Source organism: Melopsittacus undulatus, chromosome 23 (genome assembly GCF_012275295.1).
Source record: "Melopsittacus undulatus isolate bMelUnd1 chromosome 23, bMelUnd1.mat.Z, whole genome shotgun sequence".
In the NCBI taxonomy this organism is placed as follows: domain Eukaryota; kingdom Metazoa; phylum Chordata; class Aves; order Psittaciformes; family Psittaculidae; genus Melopsittacus; species Melopsittacus undulatus.
The window spans coordinates 860,991-888,887 of NC_047549.1; the positions used below are offsets into that span (position 1 = coordinate 860,991).

The 27,897-nt window shown below is 61.7% G+C and overlaps 3 protein-coding genes across 5 annotated transcripts; all 3 read left to right on the plus strand.

Annotated features, from left to right (window-relative positions):
- Nucleotides 1–1,478: 1,478 nt before the first annotated feature.
- Nucleotides 1,479–3,094, plus strand: S1PR2 (sphingosine-1-phosphate receptor 2). The gene is made up of 2 exons (XM_034071956.1): nt 1,479–2,819; nt 3,075–3,094. The coding sequence occupies exon 1, from the start codon at nt 1,527–1,529 to the stop codon at nt 2,553–2,555; it is 1,029 nt and encodes a 342-aa protein (XP_033927847.1). The 5' UTR covers nt 1,479–1,526; the 3' UTR covers nt 2,556–2,819; nt 3,075–3,094.
- A 1,704-nt stretch (nt 3,095–4,798) lies between these two features.
- DNMT1 (DNA methyltransferase 1) lies at nt 4,799–24,404 on the plus strand. Of its 3 annotated transcripts, none has more exons than XM_034071984.1 (34): nt 4,799–4,857; nt 7,837–7,879; nt 8,092–8,199; nt 8,283–8,499; nt 9,250–9,322; nt 9,453–9,531; nt 9,603–9,643; nt 9,749–9,800; nt 9,876–9,959; nt 10,042–10,151; nt 10,236–10,354; nt 10,789–10,881; nt 11,723–11,874; nt 11,980–12,167; nt 12,991–13,180; nt 13,284–13,381; nt 14,108–14,255; nt 14,337–14,452; nt 14,817–15,018; nt 15,094–15,227; nt 15,305–15,478; nt 15,789–16,010; nt 16,089–16,281; nt 16,421–16,511; nt 16,851–16,985; nt 17,928–18,210; nt 18,778–18,919; nt 19,378–19,544; nt 20,234–20,411; nt 21,661–21,856; nt 22,447–22,610; nt 23,415–23,531; nt 23,611–23,701; nt 24,089–24,404. In XM_034071984.1, the coding sequence occupies exons 1-34, from the start codon at nt 4,799–4,801 to the stop codon at nt 24,133–24,135; spliced, it is 4,506 nt and encodes a 1,501-aa protein (XP_033927875.1). In that variant the 3' UTR covers nt 24,136–24,404. The 3 variants fall into 3 exon arrangements, with proteins under 3 accessions (XP_033927875.1, XP_033927876.1, XP_033927877.1); XM_034071985.1 differs by lacking the exon at nt 4,799–4,857 and adding an exon at nt 7,238–7,381; XM_034071986.1 differs by lacking the exons at nt 4,799–4,857; nt 7,837–7,879 and adding an exon at nt 7,885–8,016 and having other exon boundaries at nt 8,137–8,199.
- A 123-nt stretch (nt 24,405–24,527) lies between these two features.
- EIF3G (eukaryotic translation initiation factor 3 subunit G) lies at nt 24,528–27,890 on the plus strand. Its single transcript, XM_034071972.1, has 11 exons — nt 24,528–24,630; nt 25,213–25,262; nt 25,438–25,530; nt 25,806–25,894; nt 26,000–26,059; nt 26,386–26,490; nt 26,574–26,763; nt 26,845–26,952; nt 27,405–27,541; nt 27,627–27,733; nt 27,820–27,890. The coding sequence occupies exons 1-11, from the start codon at nt 24,611–24,613 to the stop codon at nt 27,833–27,835; spliced, it is 975 nt and encodes a 324-aa protein (XP_033927863.1). The 5' UTR covers nt 24,528–24,610; the 3' UTR covers nt 27,836–27,890.
- The last annotated feature ends 7 nt before the right edge of the window (nt 27,891–27,897 follow it).

Sequence of the window (27,897 nt, forward strand, 5' to 3'; positions counted from 1 at the left end):
ATCCCGGTTCCATTCCCGATCCCGATCCCGGTCCCATTCCCGATGGGCTCCCTCCGCCCCCGTCCCCCCCGTGGCTCCGCCCCCCCGGGGCAGGGGAAGCGGCGGGGCCGGGGCCGGGCAGGGGGGTCCCGGGGCGGCGGAGGGCGAGGGGCGGGGCCGGGGCACCGGGCGCGGCTGCGCGGAGAGGGAGCGAGGGAGGCGGCGGAACGGGAACGGGAACGGGAGAGCACCGGGGTCCTGAACCGGGAGCGGGATAGGGAACGGGATCCTGAACCGGGATCGGACCAGGACCGGGATAGGGAACGGGATCCTGAACCGGGATCGGACCAGGACCGGGATAGGGAACGGGATCCTGAACCGGGATTGGGACGGGATCAGGATCGGGATCGGCACCGGGATTGAGACCAGATCGGGATCCTGAACCGGGACTGGGACGGGATCGGGAGGACACCGGGATCCTGAACCGGGATCGGCGCCGGGATCGGGACCAGACGGTACCGGGGCAGCCCCGGGCTCCTTCCTCCCCGCGTCTTCCTCCCCCCGGGGGGGCCGGTACCGGATGCCCCCCTCGGGCCCTGCGGTGCCCCCGCCCCCAGCAGGTGCCCGGGCCCCGTCCTCGTTCCCTGCCCCTCCCGGGGGGTGCACGGAGCCCCCCCCCCCCCCCCCCCATCATTCCCGTGGCCCTCACTGGGATGGGGGGGATCTGGCTCCTCCCCCCTCAAGGAAGCCACCGGGGGCACCCATCCCCCCCCATCCATCCCATTCATCCCATTCCATCCCATTCATCCCATCCCATCCACTTTGGGCCCCCCAAGTGTCTCCATGGTGGGGGCAGGATGCTCCCTCTGCCCCCAGGACCACAGTGGGGCAGCTCTTCGGGATATGGTCCCCCCATCCCACCCACTCTGTGCAGGCCAGGCACCCTGTGGGAGATCCCATCTCATCCATCCCATCCCATCCCATACATCCCATCCCATTCATCCCATTCCATCCATCTCACCACATCCCACCCCATCCATCCTATCCTTTCCATCCCATCCCACCCCATCCCAACCTATCCCATCTATTCCATCCCTTCCATCCCCACCCATCCATCCCATCCCACCCCATCCCATTCATCTCACCCCATCCCATCCGTCCTATCCTTTCCATCCCACCCTATCCCGTCCACCCAATCCCATCCCTTTCTCCCTCCCCACAGCTCTCCAGCACCATGTCCTGGCAGCCCTGACCCGGTGGCGGCAGGCGGGGGCTGTGGGTGCCGCCGCCACCATCACCACCACCACCAGCATCACCATCATCACCACCAGCATCACCATCAGCATCACAACCATCACCAGCAGCAGCGTCACTATCACCACCAGCACCAGGATCACCACCAGCGCCACCATCACCAGCATCTCCACCATCACCACCAGCATCACCATCAGCATCACCACCATCACCACCAGCACCATCACCACCATCACCACCATCACCACCATCACCACCACCATCACCACCATCACCAGCATCACCCCCCAACCATGGGCAGCATCTACAAGGACTACTTCAACGCCGCCAAGATCCGCGAGCACTACAACTTCACCAAGGGCGGTGGTTGGGGGGCCTCCTCCGGCCCCTCCCGTTGGCTGCCCTCCCTCCTCATCGTCACCTTGTGCTGCTTCATCGTGCTGCAGAACCTGCTGGTGCTGGTGTCCGTGTGCCGCAACCCCAAGCTACACTCGGCCATGTACATCTTCATCGGCAACCTGGCGTTCTCGGACCTGCTGGCCGGCTTGGCCTTCATGGCCAACATCCTGCTCTCGGGCTCCACCACCTTCCTGCTGACTCCATTGCAGTGGTTCGTGCGCGAGGGCACAGCCTTCGCCACCTTGGCCGCCTCGGTCTTCAGCCTCTTGGCCATCGCCATCGAGCGCCACGTGGCCGTCACCAAGGTGAAGGTGTATGGCGGTGGCAAGAGCTGCCGCATGGTGCTGCTCATCGGCGCCTGTTGGCTGGTGGCCGCCGCCGTCGGGAGCTTGCCTATTATGGGCTGGAACTGCCTGAGCGACCTGCGGGACTGCTCCTCGGTGCTGCCGCTCTACTCCAAGCGCTACCTCCTCTTCGTCATCAGCATCTTCAGCCTCATCCTGGCCGCCATCGCCGGCCTCTACGGCCGCATCTACTGCGTGGTGCGCGCCAGCCACGCCGACATCGCCACGGCGCAGACCTTGGCCTTGCTCAAGACCGTCACCATGGTGCTGGGAGCCTTCATCATCTGCTGGCTGCCGGCCTTCATCATCCTCCTGGTGGACGCATCCTGCGCGGCGCAGACCTGCTGGGTGCTCTACAAAGCCCATTACTTCTTCGCCTTCGCCACGCTCAACTCGGCCGCCAACCCCATCATCTACACCCTGCGCAGCAAGGACATGCGCCGGGAGTTCCGCCGGCTGCTGTGCTGTGGGGCTGAGCGCCGCTGCCGCCTCCCGGCGCGCTCATCCGGCTCAATGGAGCGCTGTGGGCACAACCAGCACTGCCCACCCATCACCCGCGACTGCACCACCTCCGTCTAGGGCCCTATGGGAACATGATACAGGGATGGACGGGGCCCTGTGGGTACCATGGTACAAGGATGGATGGGGCCCTGTGGGTACCATGGTACAAGGATGGCCGGGGCCCTATGGGTACCATGGTACAAGGATGGCCGGGGCCCTGTGGGTACCATGGCCCTATGGGTACCATGGTACAAGGATGCCTGGGGCCCTATGGATATCACGGTACAAGGACGGCCGGGGCCCTATGGGTATCACGGTACAAGGATGGCCGGGGCCCTATGGGTACCATGGCCCTATGGGTACCATGGTACAAGGACGCCCGGGGCCCTATGGGTACCATGATACAGGGATGGACAGGGCCCTGTGGGTACCATGGTACAAGGATGCCCAGAGCCCTATGAGTATCACGGTACAAGGATGGCCACGGTCCTATGGGTACCATGGTACAAGGATGGATGGGGCCCTATGGGTACCATGGTACAAGGATGGCTGGGGCCCTATGGGTACCGCAGTCCAAGGATGGCCAGGGCCCTATAGGTACCATGGTACAGGGATGGCCAAGGCCCTTTGGGTACCATGGTACAAGGATGGCTGGGGCCCTATGGGTACCACGGTACAATGATGGTGGGATTGGGGGGGTGTTATCCTTAGGTACGGATGGAACCATTGCACCTTTATCCCGGGAATGCCGGCTCCTTCCCAGGCCTGGGGCTCCCAGCGGGTCCCATGGTGCCAATGGGCAAATCCTCTTCCCATCGGCTGTTCCGGCTGGGAAAACCGGGCCTTGGAGCATGGGGGGGGGGGGGGGGAAATTCCCATCCCTCTATGTCTCCCCCTTCCATGGACCCTGCTCCGTGTGCTGGCACATGGAATAATTGGGGGGGGGGGGGAGGGCAGGCATCGCGGCCGGTCCGTTGGGATCACCCCATATCCCCCCCTTTATCCCACCCCCTTTTCCCCCCTGTGCCCCCCCCATTCCCAAAGATTTGTATTAAAACGGTGCTTTTCCAGCTGCATCCCGCTCCTTCCAGCGCCCATCACCCCCTGGAGCAAACGGGGTTGGACGCGTCCGCCCCCCCCCCACCCCCCCGTGGGGTGCTGTTTTGGGGGCATTTCGGGGGTTTTTGGGCACGGGGATTTCCCCCCCCCCCCCCCCCCCCCCCCCCGTTCCCTTTGGTTCCTCCCGCGCGGGGCTGCAGCGGAAGTGGGGGGGGGGGGTTTCGCTTCCTTTCCGCCGCCGTCGGGACGGTTCCGTCGTCCCGTCGTCCCGTCCCCCCCGTTGTGCCCCCGCAGTGACCCCACCGGAGCCATGTGGGGGGGGGGGATCCATGGGGACCCCCCCGAAGCCCTGGGATGGAAGCGCCCTTGCTTGGGGCTCGACGCCGCAATGGGGGGTAGGGGCGGCCCTGGGGGGGGTGCGGGGCCTCAATGAGCCCCACGGGGCTCTGCTGCCCCATGGCCGGGTCCCCCCTTTGGGGGCGCCCCCCCCCCCCCCCCCATTCCTGCTATGGAACAGCCCGTCCGCCCCCCACATCACACAGTGGTACAGCTCGTTCTCCCCCCCCCTCCCCTGTAGTGGTACAGCCCATTCCCTGCATCCCAACAGTGGTGCAGCCTATTCCCCCCCCTTTCCCATAGTGGTACAACCCATTCCACCCATCCCCTATTCCCTGCATCCCAACAGTGATACATTCCATTCCCCTCCTTCATCACAGTGGTCCAGCCCACCCCCCCATCCCCTCACTGGTTCATCCCAACACCCTCTCTGATAGGCCCCGTGTTACCCCGCAGTGCTCTGCCCCGTGCCCCCCCCCTTCCCCATCCTCCATTGGTTCCTCCCGTACCCCCCCTTCCCCATCCTCCATTGGTTCATCCCCAACCCCCCCTTCCCCATCCTCCATTGGTTACTCCCGTACCCCCCCTTCCCCATCCTCCATTGGTTCATCCCCAACCCCCCCTTCCCCATCGTCCATTGGTTCCTCCCGTACCCCCCCTTCCCCATCCTCCATTGGTACATCCCGTCCCCCCCGCCCCGCATTGGTTTGCTCCCACCTCCGCTCCGGTCCCGACCCCAGCCCCCCCATTCCGTGCGTGCCGGGGGGGGGGGGGGGTCCCCGTTTCTTTGCCTCCACCCCCAGCTCCCCCCCCCCCGGCTCGGGAATGGTCTCTCCCTCCCCCCCCGCTGTGGTCTCGCCCGGCTCCGCCCCCTCCGCTGTTTTCCCGCGAACCCAGCGCGCGCTCCCGCCGCCGCCGCCGCCCCGATGCCGGCCAGGGCCGCGCCGCTGCCCCCGGCCCCGCTGCCCGCGGAGCTGCGCCGACGGTGAGAGGGGGAGGGGCGGGGGCACCCCCGGGGGGCGCTGCGGGGACACCCCATAGGGCACTGCAGGGACACCCCATAGGGCACTGCAGGGACACCCCATAGGGCACTGCACAGGCACCCCATAGGGCACTGCAGGGACACCCCGTAGGGCGCTGCGGGGACACCCCATAGGGCACTGCAGGGACACCCCATAGGGCACTGCAGGGATACCCCATAGGGCACTGCACGGGCACCCCATAGGGCACTGCAGGGACACCCCATAGGGCACTGCAGGGACACCCCATAGGGCACTGCACGGGCACCCCATAGGGCACTGCAGGGACACCCCATTGGGCGCTGCACGGGCACACCATAGAGCACTGCAGGGACACCCCGTAGGGCGCTGCACGGACACCCCATAGGGCACTGCAGGGACACCCCATAGGGCACTGCAGGGACACCCCGTAGGGCACTGCAGGGACACCCCCATTACTGCACTGAGCCCATTGCAGTGCAGGGACACCCCATAGGGCACTGCAGGGACACCCCATTGGGCGCTGCACGGACACCCCATAGGGCACTGCACGGGCACCAGTGCAGTGCAGGGACACCCCCAGTGCAGTGCATTGGAACCCCCCTATAGGGCACTGCAATGAGCCCATTGCACTTCATGGACACCCCCATTACTGCACTGAGCCCATTGCAGTGCATGGACACCCCATTGGGCACTGCAGGGACACCCCCATTACTGCACTGAGCCCATTGCAGTGCATGGACACCCCATTGGGCACTGCAATGAGCCCAGGGCACTGCATGGGCAGCCCCATTGGTCGCTGCATGGACACCCCCATTACTGCACTGAGCCCATTGCAGTGCAGGGACCCCCCATAGGGCACTGCACGGACACCCCATAGGGCACTGCAGTGAGCCCAGGGCACTGCAGGGGACCCCCCTGTAGGGCACTGCACGGGCACCATTGCACTGCACGGACACCCCATAGGGCACTGCACGGGCACCAGTGCAGTGCAGGGACACCCCCAGTGCAGTGCATTGGAACCCCCCTATAGGGCACTGCAGGGACCCCAGTGCACTGCATGGACAGCCCCATTACTGCACTGAGCCCATTGCAGTGCATGGACACCCCCATTGCAGTGCATTGGAACCCCCCATAGGGCACTGCACTGGCACTATTGCACTGCAGGGACACCCCCATTGGGCACGGCAGGGACAGCATTGGGCACTGCACGGGCACCATTGGCCCTATTGCACTGCAGGGACACCCCCATTGGGCACTGCACTGAGCCCATTGCACTGCAAGGACACCCCCATTGCAGTGCAGGGATACCCCATATAGAGCACTGCATGGACACCCCATTGGGCACTGCACTGAGCCCATTGCATTGCATGGGCAACCCCCATAGAGCCCTGCACTGAGCCCATTGCAGTTCATGGACACCCCCATTGCAGTGCATTGGCCCTGTTGCAGTGCATGGACACCCCCATTGCAGTGCAGGGACAGCCCCATAGGGCACTGCACTGACCCCATTGCAATGCAGTGACAGCCCCATTGCAGTGCATTGGTACCCCCCATAGCGCACTGCATGGACACCGCCAGTGCAGTGCATGGACATCCCCACTGCAATGCATTGGTACCCCCCATAGCGCACTGCACTGACCCCATTGCAGTGCATTGGTACCACCCATAGGGAGCTGCACTGGCCCCATGCAGTGCCTTGACGCCCCATTGCAGTGTATTAATACCGCTCATAGCACACTGCACTGATCTTTCTGCAGTGCATTAATACCCCCCCTAGGGCTCTGCACTGACCCGTTGCAGTGCATGGACACCCCCCATAGAGCACTGCACTGACCCCATTGCAGTGCATGGACACCCCCATTGCAGTGCCTTGGTACCCCCATAGAGCACTGCACTGACCCCATTGCAGTGCACGGACACCCCCATTGCAGTGCCTTGGTACCCCCATAGAGCACTGCACTGACCCCATTGCAGTGCCCTGACCCCCCCAAACACCCCCAAACCCCAACTTGGTTCCTCCCCCATTGCTCTTCCCTGACCCCCGATGTGTGCGTGGGGGGTGGGGGGGGCTCCTGCCCCATGGCCGCTCCCCACGTGGCGCTGGGGCCCCGGCTTTGTCCCCACGTGCATCCGGGGCGGGTTTGGGGGGGGGGGGGGACCCAAAGGGGGAACCCCAACTTCCCCTGTGCTGCAATGGGGCGTGGGGGGGGGGGGGGGGATGCGGGAAGCGGAAGCGTTCCCTTGGGATGGGGTTTGAGGCATCCCCGTCCCAGGGTCCCGCGCATGGAAGTGTTGGCGTTTCCTGCGCCCTATTCCCGGCCGCCCATTGTCCCTTCCGCTCGGCTCCCGGCATCCCCCGGCCGGCGGGAGGGGAAGGGAAGGGAAAGCAGGGAAGGGAAGGGGGGGCCCCACACTTCCCGGCGGCCGTTCCCTGGTGTGGCGGCTGCGCGGCACATCCCGACCTTCCCTGGGCACCCGCCGGCGTTCCATGGCCGTCCTGAAGCCCAGGTGCCGAGGGTGGGAATGGGACGGGAATGGGATGGGAATGGGATGGGAATGGGACGGGAATGGGATGGGAATGGGATGGGAATGGGATGGGAATGTCGCCTTCCTGCTTTTTGGGTGGTGGGGACCCCCCTTTTCCTTCCTGCTGGTGTGGGAGCAGGAAGTCAAAGGAGCTGGAGAGATCCCAGCCTGGATCCCAGTGGAAGTGCTTCGGGGGGGCGGCGGCTTTGGCTCATGGGGTCCCCATTCCAAAGGGGGAACAGCACCGGGAATAAGGGGGTCCCCTCCTCAGTGCCCCCCCAATGGCTTTCATCGCTCTATGGGGGGGGGTTCCCAACCACCAGTGCCCATTCCCATTCCCCCCCCCCCCATTATTCCCTCTCCATCCCTGTGTTGCCGGCGCCATTCCTGGCTCCATCCTGGTGATGCCGGGGCCGATCCTGCTGTTTCCCTTGCAGGCTGCAGGCCCTGGAGCGGGATGAGGATGCTCGGAGCAATCAGGTGAGCGCTGCCGGACGCCTCCCCCCGTGCGGGTCCGGGATGCTCCAGTGGGATCCGTTGCTGGCCCAGCTCCCGGCCCCGGTGTCGGCGCTGGACTCCACCGGTGGCTCCTGGCAGGATGGGTCCCCATGAGCCGGGTGAGCGGCGCTGGGGTCCCCCCCCCCCCTTTTCCCCCCCCTTTGGGCCCCATCCTGTCCCCTCCGCACCCGCAGGAGAGCATCCGGGAGAAGCTGAGCCTCATCCATGGCTTCCTGCAGGCCACGGCACAGCAGGAGCTGAGCGAGCTGGAGGCCAAACTGCGCCGCGAGGAGCTCTCCGAGGTGCGCATCCGGCACGGGTTGGTGCCGGGGCTGGTGCTGAGCACCAAGGGGCCGGCTGCAGCCGTGGCTCTGCCCCCCTGCAGGAGCGGTACCTGGCCAAGGTGAAGGCGCTGCTGCAGCAGGAGCTGGCGGCAGAGAATGGCACCAATGGATGCACTGGGATCGGCGGCTCCGGCAGCGATGGGGACGATGATAGCGCCATGGAGATGGAGGAAGGCGCCGGTGCCGCCGCATCCTCGGCCTCTGCCACGCCACGGCCGCGGAAGGCCCGCAGGAGCCGCGCCAACGGCGAGAGCAAGAGTTGGGTTTGCTGGCATGGCCTGAGGGAATGGGGGGGAGCACAGGGATGCGGGAGCATGAGGATGTGCACAGGGATGCGGGAGCACAGGGATGCAGGAGCACGAGGATGCACGCAGGGATGCGGGAACACAGGGATGCAGGATCGTAGGGATGCAGGAGCATGAGGATGCAGGAGTGCAGGGATGCACACAGGGATACAGGAGCGCAAGGATGCAGGAGCGCAGGGATGCAGGAGTGCAGGGATGCAGGAGTGCAGGGATGCAGGAGTGCAGGGATGCAGGAGTGCAGGGATGCAGGAGTGCAGGGATGCAGGAGTGCAGGGATGCAGGAGCATGAGGATGCGTGCAGGGATATACACAGGGATGCAGGAATGCAAGGATGCAGGAGCGCAGGGATATGCGCAGGGATGTGGGAGTGCAGGGGTGCAGGAGTACAGGGATGTGGGAGCACAGGGATGCAGGAGCATGAGGATGCACACAGGGATGCAGGAGCACAGGGATGCACACAGGGATGCAGGACTGCGAGGATGCACAGGGATGCAGGAGCATGAGGATGCACACAGGGATGCAGGAGCACAGGGATGCACACAGGGATGCAGGAGCATGAGGATGCACACAGGGATGCACCCAGGGATGCAGGGTGCCTCCGGAAGGGTTTGGGAGCACCGTGGCGATGGGGTGCGGGTGGAAGGGTGCAAAGGGCAGGGGGGAGGTCCCCGTTGCCAATGGGATTCCTCTGCATTCCCAACAGAGTCTCCTGCCAGCTCCCGGGTCACACGCAGCTCCGGGCGGCAGCCAAGCATCCTGAGCCTGTTCTCCAAAGGGTGAGTGCGGGAGCAGGGTCGGGGCCTTCATCTCCATCAGCGCCTTCACCCTCTTCCTCCTCCCCGGAGCCGATCCCGGTCTCCCTCGGGATGCACTGGGGCTCATCCCATTGCCGGCGCCTCCTTCCAGGTCCACCAAGCGGAAATCAGAGGAGGTCAGCGGGGAAGCAATGAGCGTGGAGAAGGAGGAAGAGGAGCAGGAGGAGAAGGTGGGCGCCAGTGCTGGGCCCCGCTCAGCACCTCGGGGCTCCCTTTCATTCCCCTTTGCTTCTCCCTGCAGGACCAGGAGGAGAAGAGGATGCGCATGGAGACCAAAGAGGGGTGAGGAGGGAGGGATGCTCTTGGGTACCCATTGGTACCCATTGGCACCGCTCCGGTTCCTTATCCTGTTGCGTTCCCCTTTTCCCCCTCCCCGTTATCCCATAGCCTGGAAGCAAGAGAGGAGCTGACCCTGGTGAAGACCCCACCTCCAGTTAAAGTGAGCCCCTTCCCCTCCATCCCTGCCTTGCACTGGCTCCATGGGCAATTCCTGACGCTTCCCGGCCTGTTCCAGACCACCCCCCCCAAGTGCCTCGACTGCCGGCAGTACCTCGATGATCCCGACCTCAAGTTCTTCCAAGGGGATCCCGATGATGCCGTAAGGGATGGGAAGCTCCATGGGAGGGGGGGGGGGGGGTAGGACCGGGATGCGTTGACCCCTTCCTGCTGCCCCACTGCAGCTGGAAGAGCCGGAGATGCTGACGGATGAGCGCTTGTCCCTGTTTGATGCCAACGAGGATGGGTTTGAGAGCTACGAGGACCTCCCGCAGCACAAGGTCACGTCCTTCAGGTGAGATCCATAGGGAATGGGGGGATCCCAAGGCTCCGGGGGCGCGGATCCCATGGGATCATGGTGCTGCCTGCCCCTTGCTAGTGTCTATGACAAGAGAGGCCACTTATGCCCCTTCGACACCGGCCTCATCGAGAGGAACATCGAGCTCTACTTCAGCGGCGCCGTGAAGCCCATCTATGATGACAACCCCTGCCTGGATGGTGAGTGGGAATGGGGCTGGAATGGGAGTAGAGACTGGGATGGGAATTGGGAGTGAATGGGAATTGGGGCTGGAATGGGGCCGGAAAGGGGAGTGGGGACTGGAAGGGGAGTGGGGATTGGAATGGGAATTGGGAGTGGAATGGGAATGGGGCCGGGAATGGGGCTGGGAAGGGAAGTAGGGACTGGAATGGGAATTGGGAGTGGAATGGGAATGGGACGTGGAATGGGGCTGGAATGGGAATGGGGCTGGGAATGGGAGTGGGGACTGGAATGGGACCTGGAATGGGAGTGGGACCCGCAATGGGAATTGGGACTGGAATGGGAGTGGGCCCTGGAATGGGAATGGGACCTGCCATGGGAATGGGACCTGCAATGGGGCCCTTCCTGCCCTGCTGAAGCTTGCATTGGGATCCGGCTGCTCTTCTGCTTCCAGGTGGGGTGAGAGCCAAGAAGCTGGGGCCCATCAATGCCTGGTGGATCACGGGCTTCGACGGGGGGGAGAAGGCACTGATCGGCTTCACCACAGGTGGGGGGGCTCCATCCCCATCGCATATCCCATGGGATCTGCAGGGGACTCCAATGGGGCTTCCCAGGCTTTGGGGCCAGGATGGAGATGAGGAACGGTTGGGGTGGGGGTGTTCCTGCTCAATGGAGGCAAATGGGAGGGGCCAAGGAAGCTCCCCTTCATCCCTGTATCCCTACCAACACCGGGATGCTCATCCCTGTATCCCTACCAACACCGGGATGCTCATCCCTGTATCCCTACCAACACTGGGATGCTCATCCCTGTATCCCTACCAACACTGGGATGCTCATCCCTGTATCCGTACCAACACCGGGATGCTCATCTCTGTATCCCTACCAACACCGGGATGCTCATCCCTGTATCCCTACCAACACCGGGATGCTCATCTCTGTATCCCTACCAACACCGGGATGCTCATCCCTGTATCCCTACCAACACCGGGATGCTCATCCCTGTATCCCTACCAACACCGGGATGCTCATCTCTGTATCCCTACCAACACCGGGATGCTCATCCCTGTATCCCTACCAACACTGGGATGCTCATCCCTGTATCCCTACCAACACTGGGATGCTCATCTCTGTATCCCTACCAACACCGGGATGCTCATCCCTGTATCCCTACCAACACCGGGATGCTCATCCCTGTATCCCTACCAACACCGGGATGCTCATCCCTGTATCCCTACCAACACCGGGATGCTCATCTCTGTATCCCTACCAACACCGGGATGCTCATCCCTGTATCCCTACCAACACCGGGATGCTCATCCCTGTATCCCTACCAACACCGGGATGCTCATCCCTGTATCCCTACCAACACCGGGATGCTCATCCCGCAGCCTTCGCCGACTACATCCTGATGGAGCCCAGCGAGGAATACGCTCCCATCTTCGCGCTGATGCAGGAGAAGATCTACATGAGCAAGATCGTGGTGGAGTTCCTGCAGAACAACCGTCACGTCAGCTACGAGGACCTGCTCAACAAGATCGAGGTGAGCATCCCATAGGATTGCCTTGATGGGATGGGTGGAAGGGGGTGGGGGGTCCCTATTTTGGGGTGCCCCCCCCTTGTTTTATAACACCCCCCCCCCTCGCAGACCACCGTCCCCCCCGCGGGGCTCAACTTCAACCGCTTCACAGAGGACTCCCTCCTGCGCCATGCCCAGTTCGTGGTGGAGCAAGTGGAGAGCTACGATGAGGCCGGAGACAGCGACGAGCCCCCCGTGCTCATCACCCCCTGCATGCGGGACCTCATCAAGCTGGCCGGGGTCACCCTGGGCAAGAGGTGAGCCCCATTCCGGCCGGGATCACTGGGAATCGGTGCTGGGATTGGGGAGGAGGCGGCTCCGCTTCCGGCTCCGGCGTGGTTTGGTACCTGGAGGGGATGTTGGGTTCGATGGTCCAGGGGATGCTGGGTTCGATGGTCCAGGGGATGCTGGGTTCGATGGTCCAGGGGATGCTGGGTTCGATGGTCCAGGGGATGCTGGGTTCGATGGTCCAGGGGATGCTGGGTTCGATGGTCCAGGGGATGCGGTGTTCACAGGGGATCATCATGGGAAACGGGATACTTATGGAAATCAGGGAATCCTTATGGAAACCAATGGATTGTTATGGAAATCAGGGAATCCTTATGGAAACCAATGGATTGTTATGGAAATCAGGGGGTCATTATGGAAATCAGGGGATCATTATGGAAATCAGGGGATCATTATGGAAATCAGGGAATCCTCATGGAAATCAGGGGATCCTTATGGAAATCAGGGAATCCTCATGGAAAACGAGGGCTCCTTATGGAAATGAGGCGATTCTTATGGAAGGGCTCTTTATGGAAATCAGGGGATCCTTATGGAAAACAAGGGCTCCTTACGGAAATCAGGGGATTATTATGGAAAACAGGAACTCTTTATGGAAATCAGGGAATCCTCCTGGAAAACAAAAGCTCTTTATGGAAGTCAGGGAATCCTGGAAAACAAGGGCTCCTTATGGAAATCAGGGAATCCTCCTGGAAAACAAGGGCTCTTTATAGAAACCATGGAATCCCCATGGAATCCCCATGGAATCCCCATGGAACACAAGCCCCATCCCTCCCCATGCCCCCCCGGTCGCAGGCGAGCCGCGCGGCGCCAGGCCATCCGGCACCCGACGCGCATCGACAAGGACAAGGGCCCCACCAAGGCCACCACCACCCGCCTGGTTTACCTCATCTTCGACACCTTCTTCTCGGAGCAGATCGAGAAGGACGAGAAGGAGGATGACAAGGAGAACAGCACCAAGCGCCGGCGCTGCGGCGTCTGCGAGGTGCGGTCCGTGCCATCCCCATCCCTTCTATGGCTGAGGGATACCTCCCAGCATGGGTGCTGGTGTCCGTGCCGGCCCTGATCCGGTCCTTTCCTTGCGCCAGGTTTGCCAGCAGCCGGAATGTGGGAAGTGCAAAGCGTGCCAGAACATGGTGAAGTTTGGGGGCAGTGGGCGCAGCAAACAGGCCTGCCTGCAGCGGAGGTTGGTACCCACCAGGGCATGGAGCTGGTGCTCTGTATCCCACCGAGAGAGAGAAGGGATGCGTTCCCTGCTCCCATTCATCCCATGCTGCAGTGATGCTTGAAAGGGATGTGGTCCCTGCTGTATCACTGCTCCAAAGGGATGTGGTCCCCATTCCCATCCCCTGCTGCAGTGGTGCTCCAAAGGGATGCAGTCCCCATTCCCATACCCTGCTGCAGCACTGCTCCAAAGGGATGCAGTCCCCATTCCCATCCCATGCTGCAGTGGTGCTCCAAAGGGATGCAGTCCCCATTCCCATACCCTGCTGCAGTGATGCTCCAAAAGGATGCAGTCCCCATTCCCATCCCATGCTGCAGTGGTGCTCCAAAGGGATGCAGTCCCCATTCCCATCCCATGCTGCAGTGGTGCTCCAAAGGGATGCAGTCCCCATTCCCGTGCCCTGCTGCAGTGATGCTCCAAAGGGATGCAGTCCCCATTCCCATGCCCTGCTGCAGTGATGCTCCAAAAGGATGCAGTCCCCATTCCCATCCCATGCTGCAGTGATGCTCCAAAGGGATGCGGTCCCCATTCCCATTCCCTGCTGCAGTGATGCTCCAAAGGGATGCAGTCCCCATTCCCATGCCCTGCTGCAGTGATGCTCCAAAGGGATGCAGTCCCCATTCCCATGCCCTGCTGCAGTGATGCTCCAAAGGGATGCAGTCCCCATTCCCATCCCTGTGTCCATAGATGCCCCAACCTGGCCGTGCGGGAAGCAGATGAGGATGAGGAGGTGGATGACAACATCCCAGAGATGCCATCGCCCAAGAAGATGCTGCAGGGCCGGAAGAAGAAGCAGAACAAGAGCCGCATCTCCTGGGTGGGGGAGCCCATCAAGGTGCTGCTCCCATTCCTGAGGCAGGCATTGGGAATGGGGGGGTCCGTGGCATTGACGCTGTTGTTCCCATTCCTTGCGCAGAGTGATGGGAAGAAGGATTATTACCAACGGGTCTGCATTGACCTGGAGACCCTGGAGGTGGGAGACTGCGTCTCCGTCAGCCCCGATGATCCCACCAAGCCCCTTTACCTGGCCAGGTGGGTGCTGCAGGGGCTCCATGGCTCCTGCTGCTTTGGGATCATGTTCCCAACTGGAGAACTCCAATCCCTGCTGGTTGAAGCCCTTTGTGACCATGTTCTCAAGTGGAGAGCTCCAATCCCTGCTGGTTGAAGCCCTTTGGGACCATGTTCCCAACTGGAGAGTTCCAGTTCCTGCTGTTTGACTCCCTATGGAGCTTCTCTGGGACCATATTCCCAAGTGGAGAGCTCCAATCTCTGCAGTTTCACTCCCTATGGAGCATCTTTAGAACCATATTCCCAACCGGAGAGCTCCAATCCCTGCTTGCGTTCCCATGGAGCATCTTTGGGACCATGTTCCCCTTCCTTCCCCGCACCCCTTTAGGGTCACAGCCCTATGGGAGGACAGCAGCGGGCAGATGTTCCACGCGCACTGGTTCTGCCCTGGCTCTGACACGGTGCTGGGCGCCACCTCCGACCCTTTGGAGCTCTTCCTGGTGGATGAGTGCGAGGACATGCAGCTCTCCTACATCCACGGCAAAGTCAACGTCCTCTACAAGGCCCCTTCGCCCAACTGGGCCATGGAGGTGGGTGGCGGTGCCGGGATCGGTGCCGGTGCCGGTGGTGGTACCCATGGCATCCATGCTCCTTCCTCCTAGCAGGGCGGGCTGGATACGGAGATCAAGGTGGTGGAGGATGATGGCCGGACCTACTTCTACCAGATGTGGTACGATCAGGAGTACGCCCGCTTCGAGTCGCCTCCCGACACCCAACCCACCGAGGACAACAAGTACAAGTGAGCGTATTCCTGAATCCGGGATGCATCCCGGAGCCTGCCGGGAATGCCCATCACCTGCCGGTTCTTCCTCACAGGTTCTGCATGAGCTGCGCCCGCTTGGAAGAGGTGAGGCACAAGGAGATTCCCAAAGTGGCTGAGCCGCTGGAGGAAGGCGATGGGAAGATGTTTTATGGTGTGGCCACCAAGAATGGGGTCCAGTACCGGGTGGGAGATGGGGTCTACCTCCTGCCGGAAGCCTTCTCCTTCAGGTTGGTGCATGGAGAGTGGGATTCAGTCCCTTTGGAGGGGGGTTTTCCATGGGAGATGGGGAACGATTCCTTCCCCAAAGTCAGCATTGGAGCAGGCTTCCATCCATGGAAGCGTTCCCGACCTATGTCCGGTTGGATGGGATGCTCTTCAGGCTCTTCCATCTTCTATGGGAGAGGATACGGTCCATGGAGAAGGGGGGGGGGGTGAAGCATCCAGTTTACTCCCTATCCCATTGGATGTTAGAGGAGGTTTGGGGTGGGGGGGGAGCAAGGGGTGTCCCCCCCCCTCTTCCCATCCCTTTATCCTTAGTGTGAAGCCTGCCAGCCCGGCCAAGCGGCCCAAGAAGGAGGCTGTGGATGAGGAGCTGCACCCGGAGCATTACCGCAAGTACTCCGAGTACATCAAGGGCAGCAACCTGGATGCTCCGGAGCCGTTCCGGGTGGGCCGCATCCAGGAGATCTTCTGCCCATTGCGGAGCAATGGGAAACCCAACGAGGCCGACATCAAGCTGCTCATCTGCAAGTTCTATAGGTGAGAGGAGAAGGGGTTGGATGGGGAGGGCACCGGTGCCGCTTCCCGATGCTCCATGGATCCCGGTGGGTTTTCCAGGCCCGAGAACACGCATCGCTCCATGAAGGGCAGTTACCATGCGGATATCAACCTCTTGTACTGGAGCGATGAGGAGACCACGGTGGAATTCCGGGCCGTGCAGGGCCGCTGCACTGTGGTCTATGGGGAGGACCTGACCGAGAGCATCCAGGAGTACTCGGCCGGGGGCCTGGACCGCTTCTACTTCTTGGAGGTGAGGCCTGGAGGAGGTTTGGATGCATGGAGCCAAAGGGATGAATCCCTGCTCTCGGAGGGGATGGGATGGGGTGATGGGAAGAGCTCTTTGTGGCCGAGCATCCCAACGCCTTTTCCCTTGCCTCCCATTGCCCCAGGCTTACAATGCCAAAACCAAGAGCTTCGAGGATCCTCCCAACCATGCACGGAATTCCGGCCATAAAGGGAAGGGGAAGGGGAAAGGGAAAGGTGAGTGTGTGGGATTGGGCTGGATGAGAGCATCCCGGATGCTTCTCATTGATGGGGATGATGCAGCAACCGCGGCGGTCAAAGCCCCCCCATTGCCCACAATGGTCCCCATCGCGCCCATGCTCCGGCCCTAGTCCAGCTCTTCCATGTCCCTCTGGTGTGGGATTGAGCCTCTGAAGGTGTCGGATGGGGGGGTAAAGGGGCTTGAAGGTGGGGTTGGAGGAGGAGGAAGAGGGTGGGATGCGATCCCCATGGATGCGATCCCCATGGATGTGATCCCCATGGATGCGATCCCGATGGATGCGATCCCAATGGATGCTGTCGGGCTCTGTGGTGCAGGCAAAGGCAAGGGGAAGGCAGCACCGAGCTGCGAGCAGAGTGAGCCGGAGCCCCCCCAGCTGCAGCCCCCCAAGCTCCGCACCTTGGATGTGTTCTCCGGCTGCGGGGGCTTGTCCGAGGGCTTCCACCAGGCAGGTGAGCAGGGATCGGGATCGGGGCTCTGAAGGAACAGGGGATGGGATGAGAGGGAACAGCCCCAGGGTGCGATGGGGATGGGGAAGAGGATGGAGAGGATGGATGCTCGGAGCTGGACCAGGATGGAGAGGGGGGGATCGGGGCTCCAAAGGAACAAGGGATGGGATAAGAGGAAGCAGCCTCCAGCAGTGATGGGGATGGGGAAGGGGAAGGGGTCATCCTGAGAGGATGCTCGGGACTGGACCACGACAAACCCCATCCCCACTGCCCTCTGGGTTGGGCTTGCCCCTCCTCCCTGCTGCTCCTTCCCATTGCCCCTGATCCCATTACCCATGATCCCGTTACCCCTGGTCCCATTGCCCCCATCCCATCCCCCTGGATCCCATCCCCCTGGATCCCATCCCCCTGATCCCATTGCCCTTGGTCCCATTCCCCCCATCCCATTGCCCTGGATCCCATCACTCCTGATCCCGTTACCCCTGATCCCATTGCCCCCATCCCATCCCCCCGGATCCCATCCCCCGATCCCGTTACCCCTGATCCCATTGCCCCCATCCCATCCCCCCGGATCCCATCCCGCTGATCCCATTGCCCCCATCCCATCACCCCGGATCCTATCACCCTGGATCACATCCCCCCGGATCCCATCCCCTGATCCCATTACCCCTGATCCCATTGCCCCCATCCCATTGCCCCGGATCTCATCCCCCGATCCCGTTACCCCTGATCCCATTGCCCCCATCCCATTGCCCCGGATCCCATCACTCCTGATCCCGTTACCCCTGATCCCATTGCCCCCATCCCATGCCCCCAGATCCTATCACCCTGGATCCCATCTCCCCGGATCCCATCCCCTGATCCCATTACCCCTGCTCCCATCGCCCCCATCCCATCCCCAGGCCCCCATCCCACTGACCCCATCACCACCCCTCCCATCACCAGGCGTCTCCGAGACCCTATGGGCCATCGAGATGTGGGAGCCGGCGGCTCAGGCGTTCCGGCTCAACAACCCTGGCAGCACCGTGTTCACCGAGGACTGCAACGTGCTCCTCAAGCTGGTGATGGGAGGCGAGCGCAGCAATGCCCTGGGCCAGCGCCTGCCCCAGAAGGGGGACGTGGAGATGCTGTGTGGGGGCCCCCCCTGCCAGGGCTTCAGTGGCATGAACCGCTTCAACTCCAGAACCTACTCCAAGTTCAAGAACTCCCTGGTGGTCTCCTTCCTTAGGTGGGATTGGGGGGGGATTGGGGAGGGGTTTGGGGGGTTGGGGAGGGATTGTGGGGGGGTTGGGATGGATTGGGGATGGATTTGGGGAGGTTTGGGATGGGTTTGGGGGGTTGGGATGGATTTGGGATGGACTTGGGGGGGTTGGGGTGGATTTGGGATGCATTTGGGGAGGTTTGGGATGGGTTTGGGGGGTTGGGATGGATTTGGGATGGATTTGGGGGGGTTGGGATGGATTTGGGATGGATTGGGGGGGGTTGGGATGGGTTTGGGGGGTTTGGGATGGATTTGGGATGGATTTGGGATGGATTTGGGGGGGTTGGGATGGATTTGGGGTGGTTGGAGATGGATTTGGGATGGATTGCGGGGGAGATTGGGATGGATTGAGGGGCGGTTGGGGGAGTTAGGATGGATTTGGAGGGGTTGGGATAGATTGCAGGGGGATTTGGGATGGATTTCAGGGGCGTTGGGATGGATTTGGGGTGGGTTTGGGTCACATTGGTTGGGTTTGGGTCGCACTGGGTGGGTTGGGGCTGGTTTTGGGGTCCTCACCCCGCTCCCCATTCCCAGTTACTGTGACTATTATCGGCCGCGCTTCTTCCTGCTGGAGAACGTCCGGAATTTCGTGTCCTTCAAGCGCTCCATGGTGCTGAAGCTGACCCTGCGCTGCCTCGTCCGCATGGGATACCAGTGCACCTTTGGGGTGCTGCAGGTGGGCTGGGGCCCCAAACCCCCCCAGTGTGACCCCAGACCCCCCTAGTGCCACCCAAACCCACCCAATGTGACCCAAACCCACCCAATGTGACCCAATCCAGCCCCAAACCCCCCCCCCCCCCACCTGCCCCCAGGCTGTTCATGGGGATGAGTCATGGAATCCTGGAATGGGTTCGGTTGGAAAGGACCTTAAAGCTCATCCAGCTCCAAGCATGGCCAGGGCCACTTCCCATGGAGCATCCCAACCTATCCCATTGCCCCCCCCCCCTTCTGTGCATCCCAAGGGATCCCCACCTCTCTTCATTGCTCCCATTGCCCCTCATCCCCTTCCCCTCATCCCAAGGGATCCCCACCTCTCTCCATTGCTCCCATTCCCCCCCATCCCCTTCCCCTCATCCCAAGGGATCCCCACCTCTCTCCATTGCTCCCATTGCCCATCCCATGGCTGCTCCACAGGCCGGGCAGTACGGCGTGGCCCAGACCCGCCGCAGAGCCATCGTCCTGGCCGCGGCACCGGGGGAGCGCCTGCCCCTGTTCCCGGAGCCCCTGCACGTGTTCGCGCCCCGCGCCTGCCAGCTCAGCGTCGTGGTGGACGACAAGAAGTTCGTCAGCAACATCACCCGGTGAGCGCATCCGGACACGGGGCTGAGCGCATCTAACCTGGTGCTGAGCACATCCAGACACGGGGCTGAGAGCATTCAACCTGGTGCTGAGCGCATCCGGACACGGGGCTGAGCGCATCTAACCCGGTGCTGAGCACATCCAGATCCAGGGCTGAGAGCATTCAACCTGGTGCTGAGCGCATCCAGACACGGGGCTGAGCGCATCTAACCTGGTGCTGAGCACATCCAGACCCAGGGCTGAGAGCATCTAACCCAGGGCTGAGAGCATCTAACCCAGGGCTGAGCGCATCTAACCTGGTGCTGAGCGCATCCAGACCTGGTGCTGAGCGCATCCAGACCCAGGGCTGAGCACATCCAGACCCAGGGCTGAGAGCATTCAACCCGGTGCTGAGAGCATTCAACCTGGTGCTGAGCGCATCTAACCCAGTGCTGAGCACATCCAGGGCTGAGAGCATTCAACCCGGTGCTGAGAGCATTCAACCTGGTGCTGAGCGCATCCAGACCCAGGGCTGAGCACATCCAGACCCAGGGCTGAGAGCATTCAACCTGGTGCTGAGCGCATCTGGACCTGGGGCTGAGCGTGTCCGGACCTGGGGCTGAGCACGTCCAACCCGGTGCTGAGCGCATCTGGACCCGGTGCTGAGCGCTCCTGACCCCGGTGCTGAGCGCATCCCGGTTCCCTCTTGCAGGACCTATTCTGGACCCTTCCGCACCATCACGGTGCGCGACACCATGTCTGACCTGCCCGAGATCCGCAACGGGGCTTCTGCCTTGGAGATCTCCTACAATGGGGAGCCCCAGTCCTGGTTCCAGAGGCAGATCCGGGGCTCCCAGTATCAGCCCATCCTCAGGGATCACATCTGTAAGGTAAGGGGGGGGGGGGAAGGGGTTAAGGGCAGGATGGGATCGTCCCTGTGACTGCCTTCGGAGGTGGAGCTGCTCCTTCTCCATGGAGCCACCAGGATCATGGAATGGGTTGGGTTGGGAAGGAGCCTAAGATCCATCCAGTTCCGACTCCGTGCCGTGGGATGCCTTACGTTAGACCATGGTACCCGAAGGGGTGATGGAGCATCCACCTCTTTGGGCTGCCCATCCCATTATCCCACCACCCTCCTGGGGAAGAGCTTCCTTGTCTCCAAGCTGAATCCTTCCTTATCCCATCCCTGCTGAAGGTCCCTCTCCAGCATCCCTGTAGCCACTGGGAGCTGCTCCGAGCTCTCCATTGCCAGCATCCCTTGGGATCTGCTCCATCAGCATTCTTAGAGCTGCTCTGAGCTCTCCATCCCCACCATCCTTTGGGAACTCCTCCATCAGCATCCTTGTAGCCACTGGGAGCTGCTCCAAGCTCTCCATTGCCAGCATCCCTTGGGATCTGCTCCATCAGCATTCTTAGAACTGCTCTGAGCTCTCAATTTCCAGCATCCCTTGGGAGCTGCTCCATCAGCATCCTTGGAGATGCTCCATCAGCATCCTTGGATCCGCTCCATCAGCATCCCTGGAGATGCTCCATTAGCATCCTTGGAGGTGCTCCAAGCTCTCCATCCCCAGCATCCCTTGGGAGCCGCTCCATCAGCATCCTTGGAGCTGCTCCATCAGCATCCTTGGAGCTGCTCCATCAGCATCCTCAGAGATGCTCCATCAGCATCCTCGGAGATGCTCCATCAGCATCCTTGGAGCCACTGGGAGCTCTCCATCAGCATCCTTGGAGCTGTTCCATCAGCATTCTTGGAGCTACTCTGAGGAATCCATCCTCAGCATCTCTTGGGAGCTGCTCCATCAGTATCCTCGGAGCCGCTCCATCAGCATCCTTGGAGCTGCTCGGAGCTCTCCATCCCCATCATCCCTTGGGATCTGCTCCATTAGCATCCTTGGATCTGCTCCATCAGCATCCTTGCATCCGCTCCATCAGCATCCTCGGAGCCATTCCATCAGCATCCCTGGAGATGCTCCATCAGCATCCTTGGAGATGCTCTGTCAGCATCCTTGGAGATGCTCTGTCAGCATCCTTGGATCTGCTCCATCAGCATCCTCGGAGTCGCTCCATCACCATCCTCTCCCCCCATCACCCCCATCCCTTGGGACGGGCTCCATCCATTGGCTGCCGTTGCCCGTGCAGGACATGAGCGCGCTGGTGGCGGCCAGGATGCGGCACATCCCGCTGGCTCCGGGCTCGGATTGGCGGGATCTGCCCAACATCGAGGTGCGGCTGTCGGACGGCACCACCACACGTAAGCTGCGCTACACACACCACGAGAGGAAGAACGGGCGCAGCAGCAGCGGGGCCCTGCGCGGGGTCTGCTCCTGCGCCGAAGGTGGGAGCTGGGGATGGGGGTGGGAGGGGAATGGGATGGGATGAGGTTGGGATGGGGGTGGGATGGGGGTGGGTTGGGGTGGGATGAAGTTGGGATGGGGGTGGGATGAGGTTGGGATGGGGGTGGGATGGGCTTGGGATGGATTTGGGATGGGGTTGGGATGGTAGTGGTATTGGGGTGGGATGAGGTTGGGATGGGGTTGGGATGGATTTGGAATGGAGGGGTCGGCTTGGCATGGATTTGGGATGGGGGGGGATTGGGATGGGGTTGGGATGGATTTGGGATGGAGGGGGGGCTTGGCATGGATTTGGGATGGGGGGGATTGGGATGGGTTTGGGATAGATTTGGGATGGAGGGGGGGCTTGGCATGGATTTGGGATGGGGGGCTTGGGATGGATTTGGGGGGTTGGGGATGAAATGGGTGAGTTTGAGGGCGGAATTGGGGGGTTGGGATGGATTGGGGAGGTTGAGGCTGAAGGTAGGGGGCATTTGGGGACCAATTTGGGTACCTTTGAACCTATTTGGGTGCATTTTGGCCGATTTGGGTGCATTTTGGTCTGATTTGGGTGCATTTTGGTGCTGTTCCCCAGGGAAGCCGTGCGACCCCGCGGACCGGCAGTTCAACACCCTCATCCCATGGTGCCTGCCCCACACCGGGAACCGCCACAACCACTGGGCCGGGCTCTACGGGCGCCTGGAGTGGGACGGCTTCTTCAGCACCACAGTCACCAACCCTGAGCCCATGGGCAAGCAGGTGGGTGCCGGCATTCCCATTGGGAATGGCTCCATGGAGTTCCCATCCCAACCATGGGGTTTTCCCATTGGGACTGGCTCCATGGAACTCCCATCCCAACCATGGGGTGTTCCTGTTGGGAATGGCTCCATGGAGCTTCCATCCCAACCATGGGGTGTTCCCGTTGGGAATGGCTCCATGGAGCTCCCATCCCAACCATGCCCATCGGGAATGGCTCCATGGAGCTCCCATCCCAACCATGCCAGTCGGGAATGGCTCCATGGAGCTTCCATCCCAACCATGGGGCGTTCCCATTGGGAATGGCTCCATGGGGGTCCCATCCCAACCATGCCAATCGGGAATGGCTCCATGGAGCTTCCATCCCAACCATGGGGTTTTCCCATTGGGAATGGCTCCATGGAGCTTCCATCCCAAACATGGGGTTTTCCCATTGGGATTGGCTCCATGGAGCTTCCATCCCAAACATGGGGTTTTCCCATTGGGACTGGCTCCATGGAACTCCCATCCCAACCATGGGGTGTTCCTGTTGGGAATGGCTCCATGGAGCTTCCATCCCAACCATGGGGCGTTCCATTGGGAATGGCTGTATGGGGCTCCCATCCCAACCATGGGGCGTTCCATTGGGAATGGCTGTATGGGGCTCCCGTCCCAACCATGGGGTGTTCCCGTTGGGAATGGCTCCATGGAGCTTCCATCCCAACCATGGGGCGTTCCATTGGGAATGGCTCCATGGGGGTCCCATCCCAACCATGGGGCGTTCCATTGGGAATGGCTCCATGGAGCTCCCATCCCTTGGTGCCCTAGGGCCGGGTGCTGCATCCGGAGCAGCACCGGGTGGTGAGCGTGCGGGAATGCGCCCGCTCCCAAGGCTTCCCGGATACCTACCGCCTCTTTGGGAATATCCTGGACAAGCACAGGCAGGTGAGTGCCGGCTCCGCACCCTCTCCAGCGCCGCCGGGGAGCCCGAGGTCGGGATGAGAGCGTTTTCCCTATGGAATAGGTTGGGAATGCGGTGCCGCCGCCGCTCGCCAAGGCCATCGGGCTGGAGATCAAGGCCTGCGTGGTGGCCAAGAGGAGGAAGGATGCGGCCGGTGCGTGTGGGATCCCGTGGGATGCGGAGCGGGGATGGGGAAAGGGGGGATTGGTCACAGTGGGGGAGGTTGGGATGGCAGGAAGGTTGGGATATAAGGATATTGGATATAAGGAAGATTGGGATATAAGGAATTTGGAGGTACAAGGGAGGTTGGGATAGAAAGAAGGTTGGGACATTAGGATATTGGATATAAGGAAGGTTGGATGTGAAGAATTTGGGGATATCAGGATATTGCCTGTAAGGAATGTTGGGGTATCAGGATACCAGGAATGTTGGGATATCAGGAATGTTGGGATATGAGGAATTGTGCCCTCCCTATGGGCTCAGCAGGGAGCGGCTCCCTCCATCCCCCCCCATTCCCATTCCCTTCCCTTTCCCTCCTCAGATCCCGGCGCTCCGGACAAGATGGAGCCGATGGACGCCGCCCCCTGACAGCGGCCCCGCTGCCCCCTCCCCCTGCCCTCATTTTACCCCTTTCCGTTTGCTTTTTGGGTTCATTTCCTTTCTTTTCGGGGCTTGAAGCCCCCCGATCCCGGCCTGGTGTGTGTGTGTGTGTCCGCCGCTGTCCGTGACGGGGGCCGCGTTGTTTTGAGGAGGATTCGGCCGCTTTGTACAAGTGGGAATTGGGGTTTTTGGTTTTTTCCGTAGTTTTTATATGTTGTAATATTTCTTCAAAGTAAAGCTCTCCGGTAAATTATAAACACCCCCCCCCCCCCACGCGAGGTCAGGCTTTGTCGGCGCCGGGGCTCGGGGTAGGCCGCAAGGCCGCGGCGTTGCGTAGCAACCGCGGCCCGGCATGCACCGCGGCTACCTCCCCGGCTCTCCCTGCGTAGCCACGCCTCTTCCGCCCCAGCGCCGGAAGTGACGTCGCCTTCCGGGCGCTGAGCGTGAGGGGAAGGGGAGCGCGATGCCGACGGGCGACTACGAGTGAGGGGACGGGAATGGGAATGGGAATGGGAATGGGGATAGGGATAGGGATAGGAACGGGAATGGGAATGGGAATAGGGATGGGAATGGGGATGGGGATAGGGATGGGGAGCGGGGCTGCGGCCTGTGGGGCTGAGGCCTACGGAGGCCTGAAGCCGGGGCCTGGAGTGGGAGCTGCGTCCGTGGCTGAGCGTGGGGCCGACGGGCGGCTACGAGTGAGGGGATGGGAACAGGGAATGGGAACGGGAATAGGGATGGGAATGGGGATAGGTATGGGAACGGGAATGGGGATAGGGATGGGAACGGGAATGGGGATAGGGATGGGAATGGGGATAGGGATGGGAACGGGAATAGAGTGGGAACGGGAATAAGGCTGGGAATGGGAATGGAAATACGGATGGGAACGGGAATGGGGGTGGTAGTGGGAATAGGGATGGGAATGGGAATGGGGATAGGGAGGGGGGCTGAGGCCTATGGAGGCCTGAAGCCGGGGCCTGGAGTGGGAGCTGTGTCTGTGGCTGAGCGTGGGGCCGACGGGAGCAGGGCCTGCGGGGGGGCCTCAGGCTCCGTTCCCCCCCCCAGCTCCAAGCCCAGCTGGGCCGACCAAGTGGAAGAGGAGGGCGGAGAGGACGGTGAGTGTGGGATCATCCGTTCCTTGTGTGGGATCATCCGTTCCTTGTGTGGGATCAGCCCTTGATGTGAAGGGATCCTATTCCTGTTCCCCTTTCCAACCCTATTCCCGTTCCCATCCCTTCCTGTCCTTCAGGATAGGGATCATTCCCTGTCCTGCCTGTCCCCATCCCACAGACAAATGCATCACGAGCGAGCTGCTGAAGGACATCCCCTTGGCTGGGGTGCTGGGGGGCGGCCTGAGCGCCGAGGCTGAGCTGCTGAAGGGGGGTGAGAACCGGGATGGGGCAAGAACCAGGAATGGGGGTGGCAAGAAATGGGGATTGGGGGGGCAAGAAATGGGATGGGGGGGCAAGAAATGGGGATGGGAGGGTAAGAAATGTGCATGAGGGGGGAAGAAACAAGATGGGGGTGGGGAGAAATGGGGATGGGGGGGCAAGAGCCGGGATGGGGGGGCAAGAACCGGGATGGGGGGGGCAAGAACCGGGATGGGGGGGGCAAGAACTGGGATTGGGGGGGGGCAAGAACCAGTCCTGTCCCTGCAGGGCCACTGCCTTCCCCTAAGGAGCTCATCAATGGCAACATCAAAACGGTGACTGAGTACCGCGAGGAGGAGGATGGGAGCAAGGTGAAGGTGAGCAGTGGTTCTGGCCCGATCCCTAGGGATGTTCCCTATGGATACAAGCACCCCCCCCCACACCCATTGGTAGCTTGGGGATGAGGTTTGGCACCTTTGCAGATCATCCGCACCTTCCGCATCGAGACCAGGAAGGCCTCCAAGGCAGTGGCGCGGAGGAAGGTGAGCTGCTCCTATGGGAATGCCGAAGGAAGGGAAGCGGTGATCCCGCAGGATCCGCTTCACCACACAGCCCTCTGCTTCCCCCCATTGCCACTGCTCCCTGTGGGGTGGTTTCCCTCTTCCCACGGTCCCTTCCCAATCCTTGTTGGGGTTTTCCTTCTTTTTACTGTCCATTCCCACTCCATGCTGGGACTTTCCCCCTTCCCACTGCCCATTCCCACTACCAGCTGGGACTTCCCCCTCTTCCCACTCCAAGCAGGGGCTTCCCCCCCTTCCCACTCCCCATTCCCAATCCCAGCTGGGATTTCCCCCTTTTCCCTGCCCAGAACTGGAAGAAGTTTGGCAACTCCGAGTTCGATGCCCCCGGCCCCAACGTGGCCACGACCACCGTGAGCGACGACGTCTTCATGACCTTCATCACCAGCAAGGAGGTGTGGGGGGGGAGATCAATCCTGGCTCCCTTTAGGGGCTATGGGGGTGCTGTGGGGCTCAACCCTTCCCTGTATCCCTGCAGGACCTCAATTGCCAGGAGGAGGAGGACCCCATGAACAAGCTCAAGGGCCAGAAGATCGTCTCATGCCGCATCTGCAAGGGCGACCACTGGACCACGCGCTGCCCCTACAAGGACACACTGGGCCCCATGCAGAAGGAGCTGGCCGAGCAGCTGGGCTTATCCACAGGGGAGAAGGAGAAGCTGCCCGGAGGTAGGAGCCGGCCTTAGAAGGGAGGGGGGTCGGTGGAATTCCCAGCTCCTGGAATGCCGCTGGATGATCCCGTCCCCGCAGAGCCGGAGCCGGTGCAGGCGCAGCAGAGCAAGACGGGCAAGTATGTGCCGCCCAGCCTGAGGGATGGAGCCAGCCGGCGTGGGGAGTCCATGCAGCCCAACCGCAGGGGTGAGGGCAGCTCCTGCCTCAGCATTCCCTGCCCCTCCTTGGCCTTCATCTTCACCCATCCTCATCCTTGTCTTGTTCTTCCTGTCCTTTCCCCATCCGCATCCTTGTCTTGTCCTTCCTCTCCTTTCCCCATCCTTGTCTGGTCCTTCCTCACCTTTCCCCATCCTCATCCTTGTCTCATTCTTCCTCGCCCATCCTCATCCTTCCCCTGTCCTGTCTTTCCCTGTCCCCATCCTTCATCTTCACCCTTCCCATTCCTCATCCTTGTCTCTGTCCCTCCCCACCCTCATCCTCCCTATCCCCATCCTTCATCTTCACCCTTCCCATTCCTCATCCTTGTCTCTGTCCCTCCCCACCCTCATCCTTGTCTCTGTCCCTCCCTATCCCCATCCTTCATCTTCACCCTTCCCATTGCTCATCCCTGTCTCTGTCCCTCCTCCTCCTCCCCACAGCCGATGACAACGCCACCATCCGTGTCACCAACCTGTCCGAGGACACCCGTGAGACTGATCTCCAGGAGCTCTTCCGCCCCTTCGGCTCCATCTCCCGCATCTACTTGGCCAAGGACAAGACCACGGGGCAGTCCAAGGTGGGGGCTTCCCCTTTAAGGATGAGACACCCCCCCCTTTTCCTTCCTCTCACCCTTTGCCTCCCTCCTCTTCCTCCTCCTCCAGGGCTTTGCCTTCATCAGCTTCCACCGGCGCGAGGATGCGGCGCGTGCCATTGCCGGCGTCTCCGGCTTTGGCTACGACCACCTCATCCTCAACGTGGAGTGGGCCAAGTGAGCAATGGGGGGGGGACCAGGGGGGTACCAGGGGTGTTTTGGGGGGGGGTTCCCTTTCCTCACTGCCTTTCTCCCTTCCACAGACCCTCTACCAATTGATGGCGATGCCTTTGCAGCACTGGGGCCTCTGAATAAAGACCCAAGCACTCTGGTACCCTGGT

What these genes read in the sequence shown, in the direction of transcription:
- DNMT1 (XM_034071984.1), top strand. Translation starts at nt 4,799, where the DNA reads ATGCCGGCCAGGGCCGCGCCGCTGCCCCCGGCCCCGCTGCCCGCGGAG. An exon ending in GGGGTCACCCTGGGCAAGAG is followed by an intron (nt 12,168 to 12,990) that starts GTGAGCCCCATT and finishes CCCCGGTCGCAG; the next exon opens with GCGAGCCGCGCGGCGCCAGG. An exon ending in GGGTGGGGGAGCCCATCAAG is followed by an intron (nt 14,256 to 14,336) that starts GTGCTGCTCCCA and finishes TTCCTTGCGCAG; the next exon opens with AGTGATGGGAAGAAGGATTA.
- EIF3G (XM_034071972.1), top strand. Translation starts at nt 24,611, where the DNA reads ATGCCGACGGGCGACTACGA. An exon ending in GGCTGAGCTGCTGAAGGGGG is followed by an intron (nt 25,531 to 25,805) that starts GTGAGAACCGGG and finishes CTGTCCCTGCAG; the next exon opens with GGCCACTGCCTTCCCCTAAG. An exon ending in CCTTCATCACCAGCAAGGAG is followed by an intron (nt 26,491 to 26,573) that starts GTGTGGGGGGGG and finishes GTATCCCTGCAG; the next exon opens with GACCTCAATTGCCAGGAGGA.
- S1PR2 (XM_034071956.1), top strand. Translation starts at nt 1,527, where the DNA reads ATGGGCAGCATCTACAAGGACTACTTCAACGCCGCCAAGATCCGCGAG.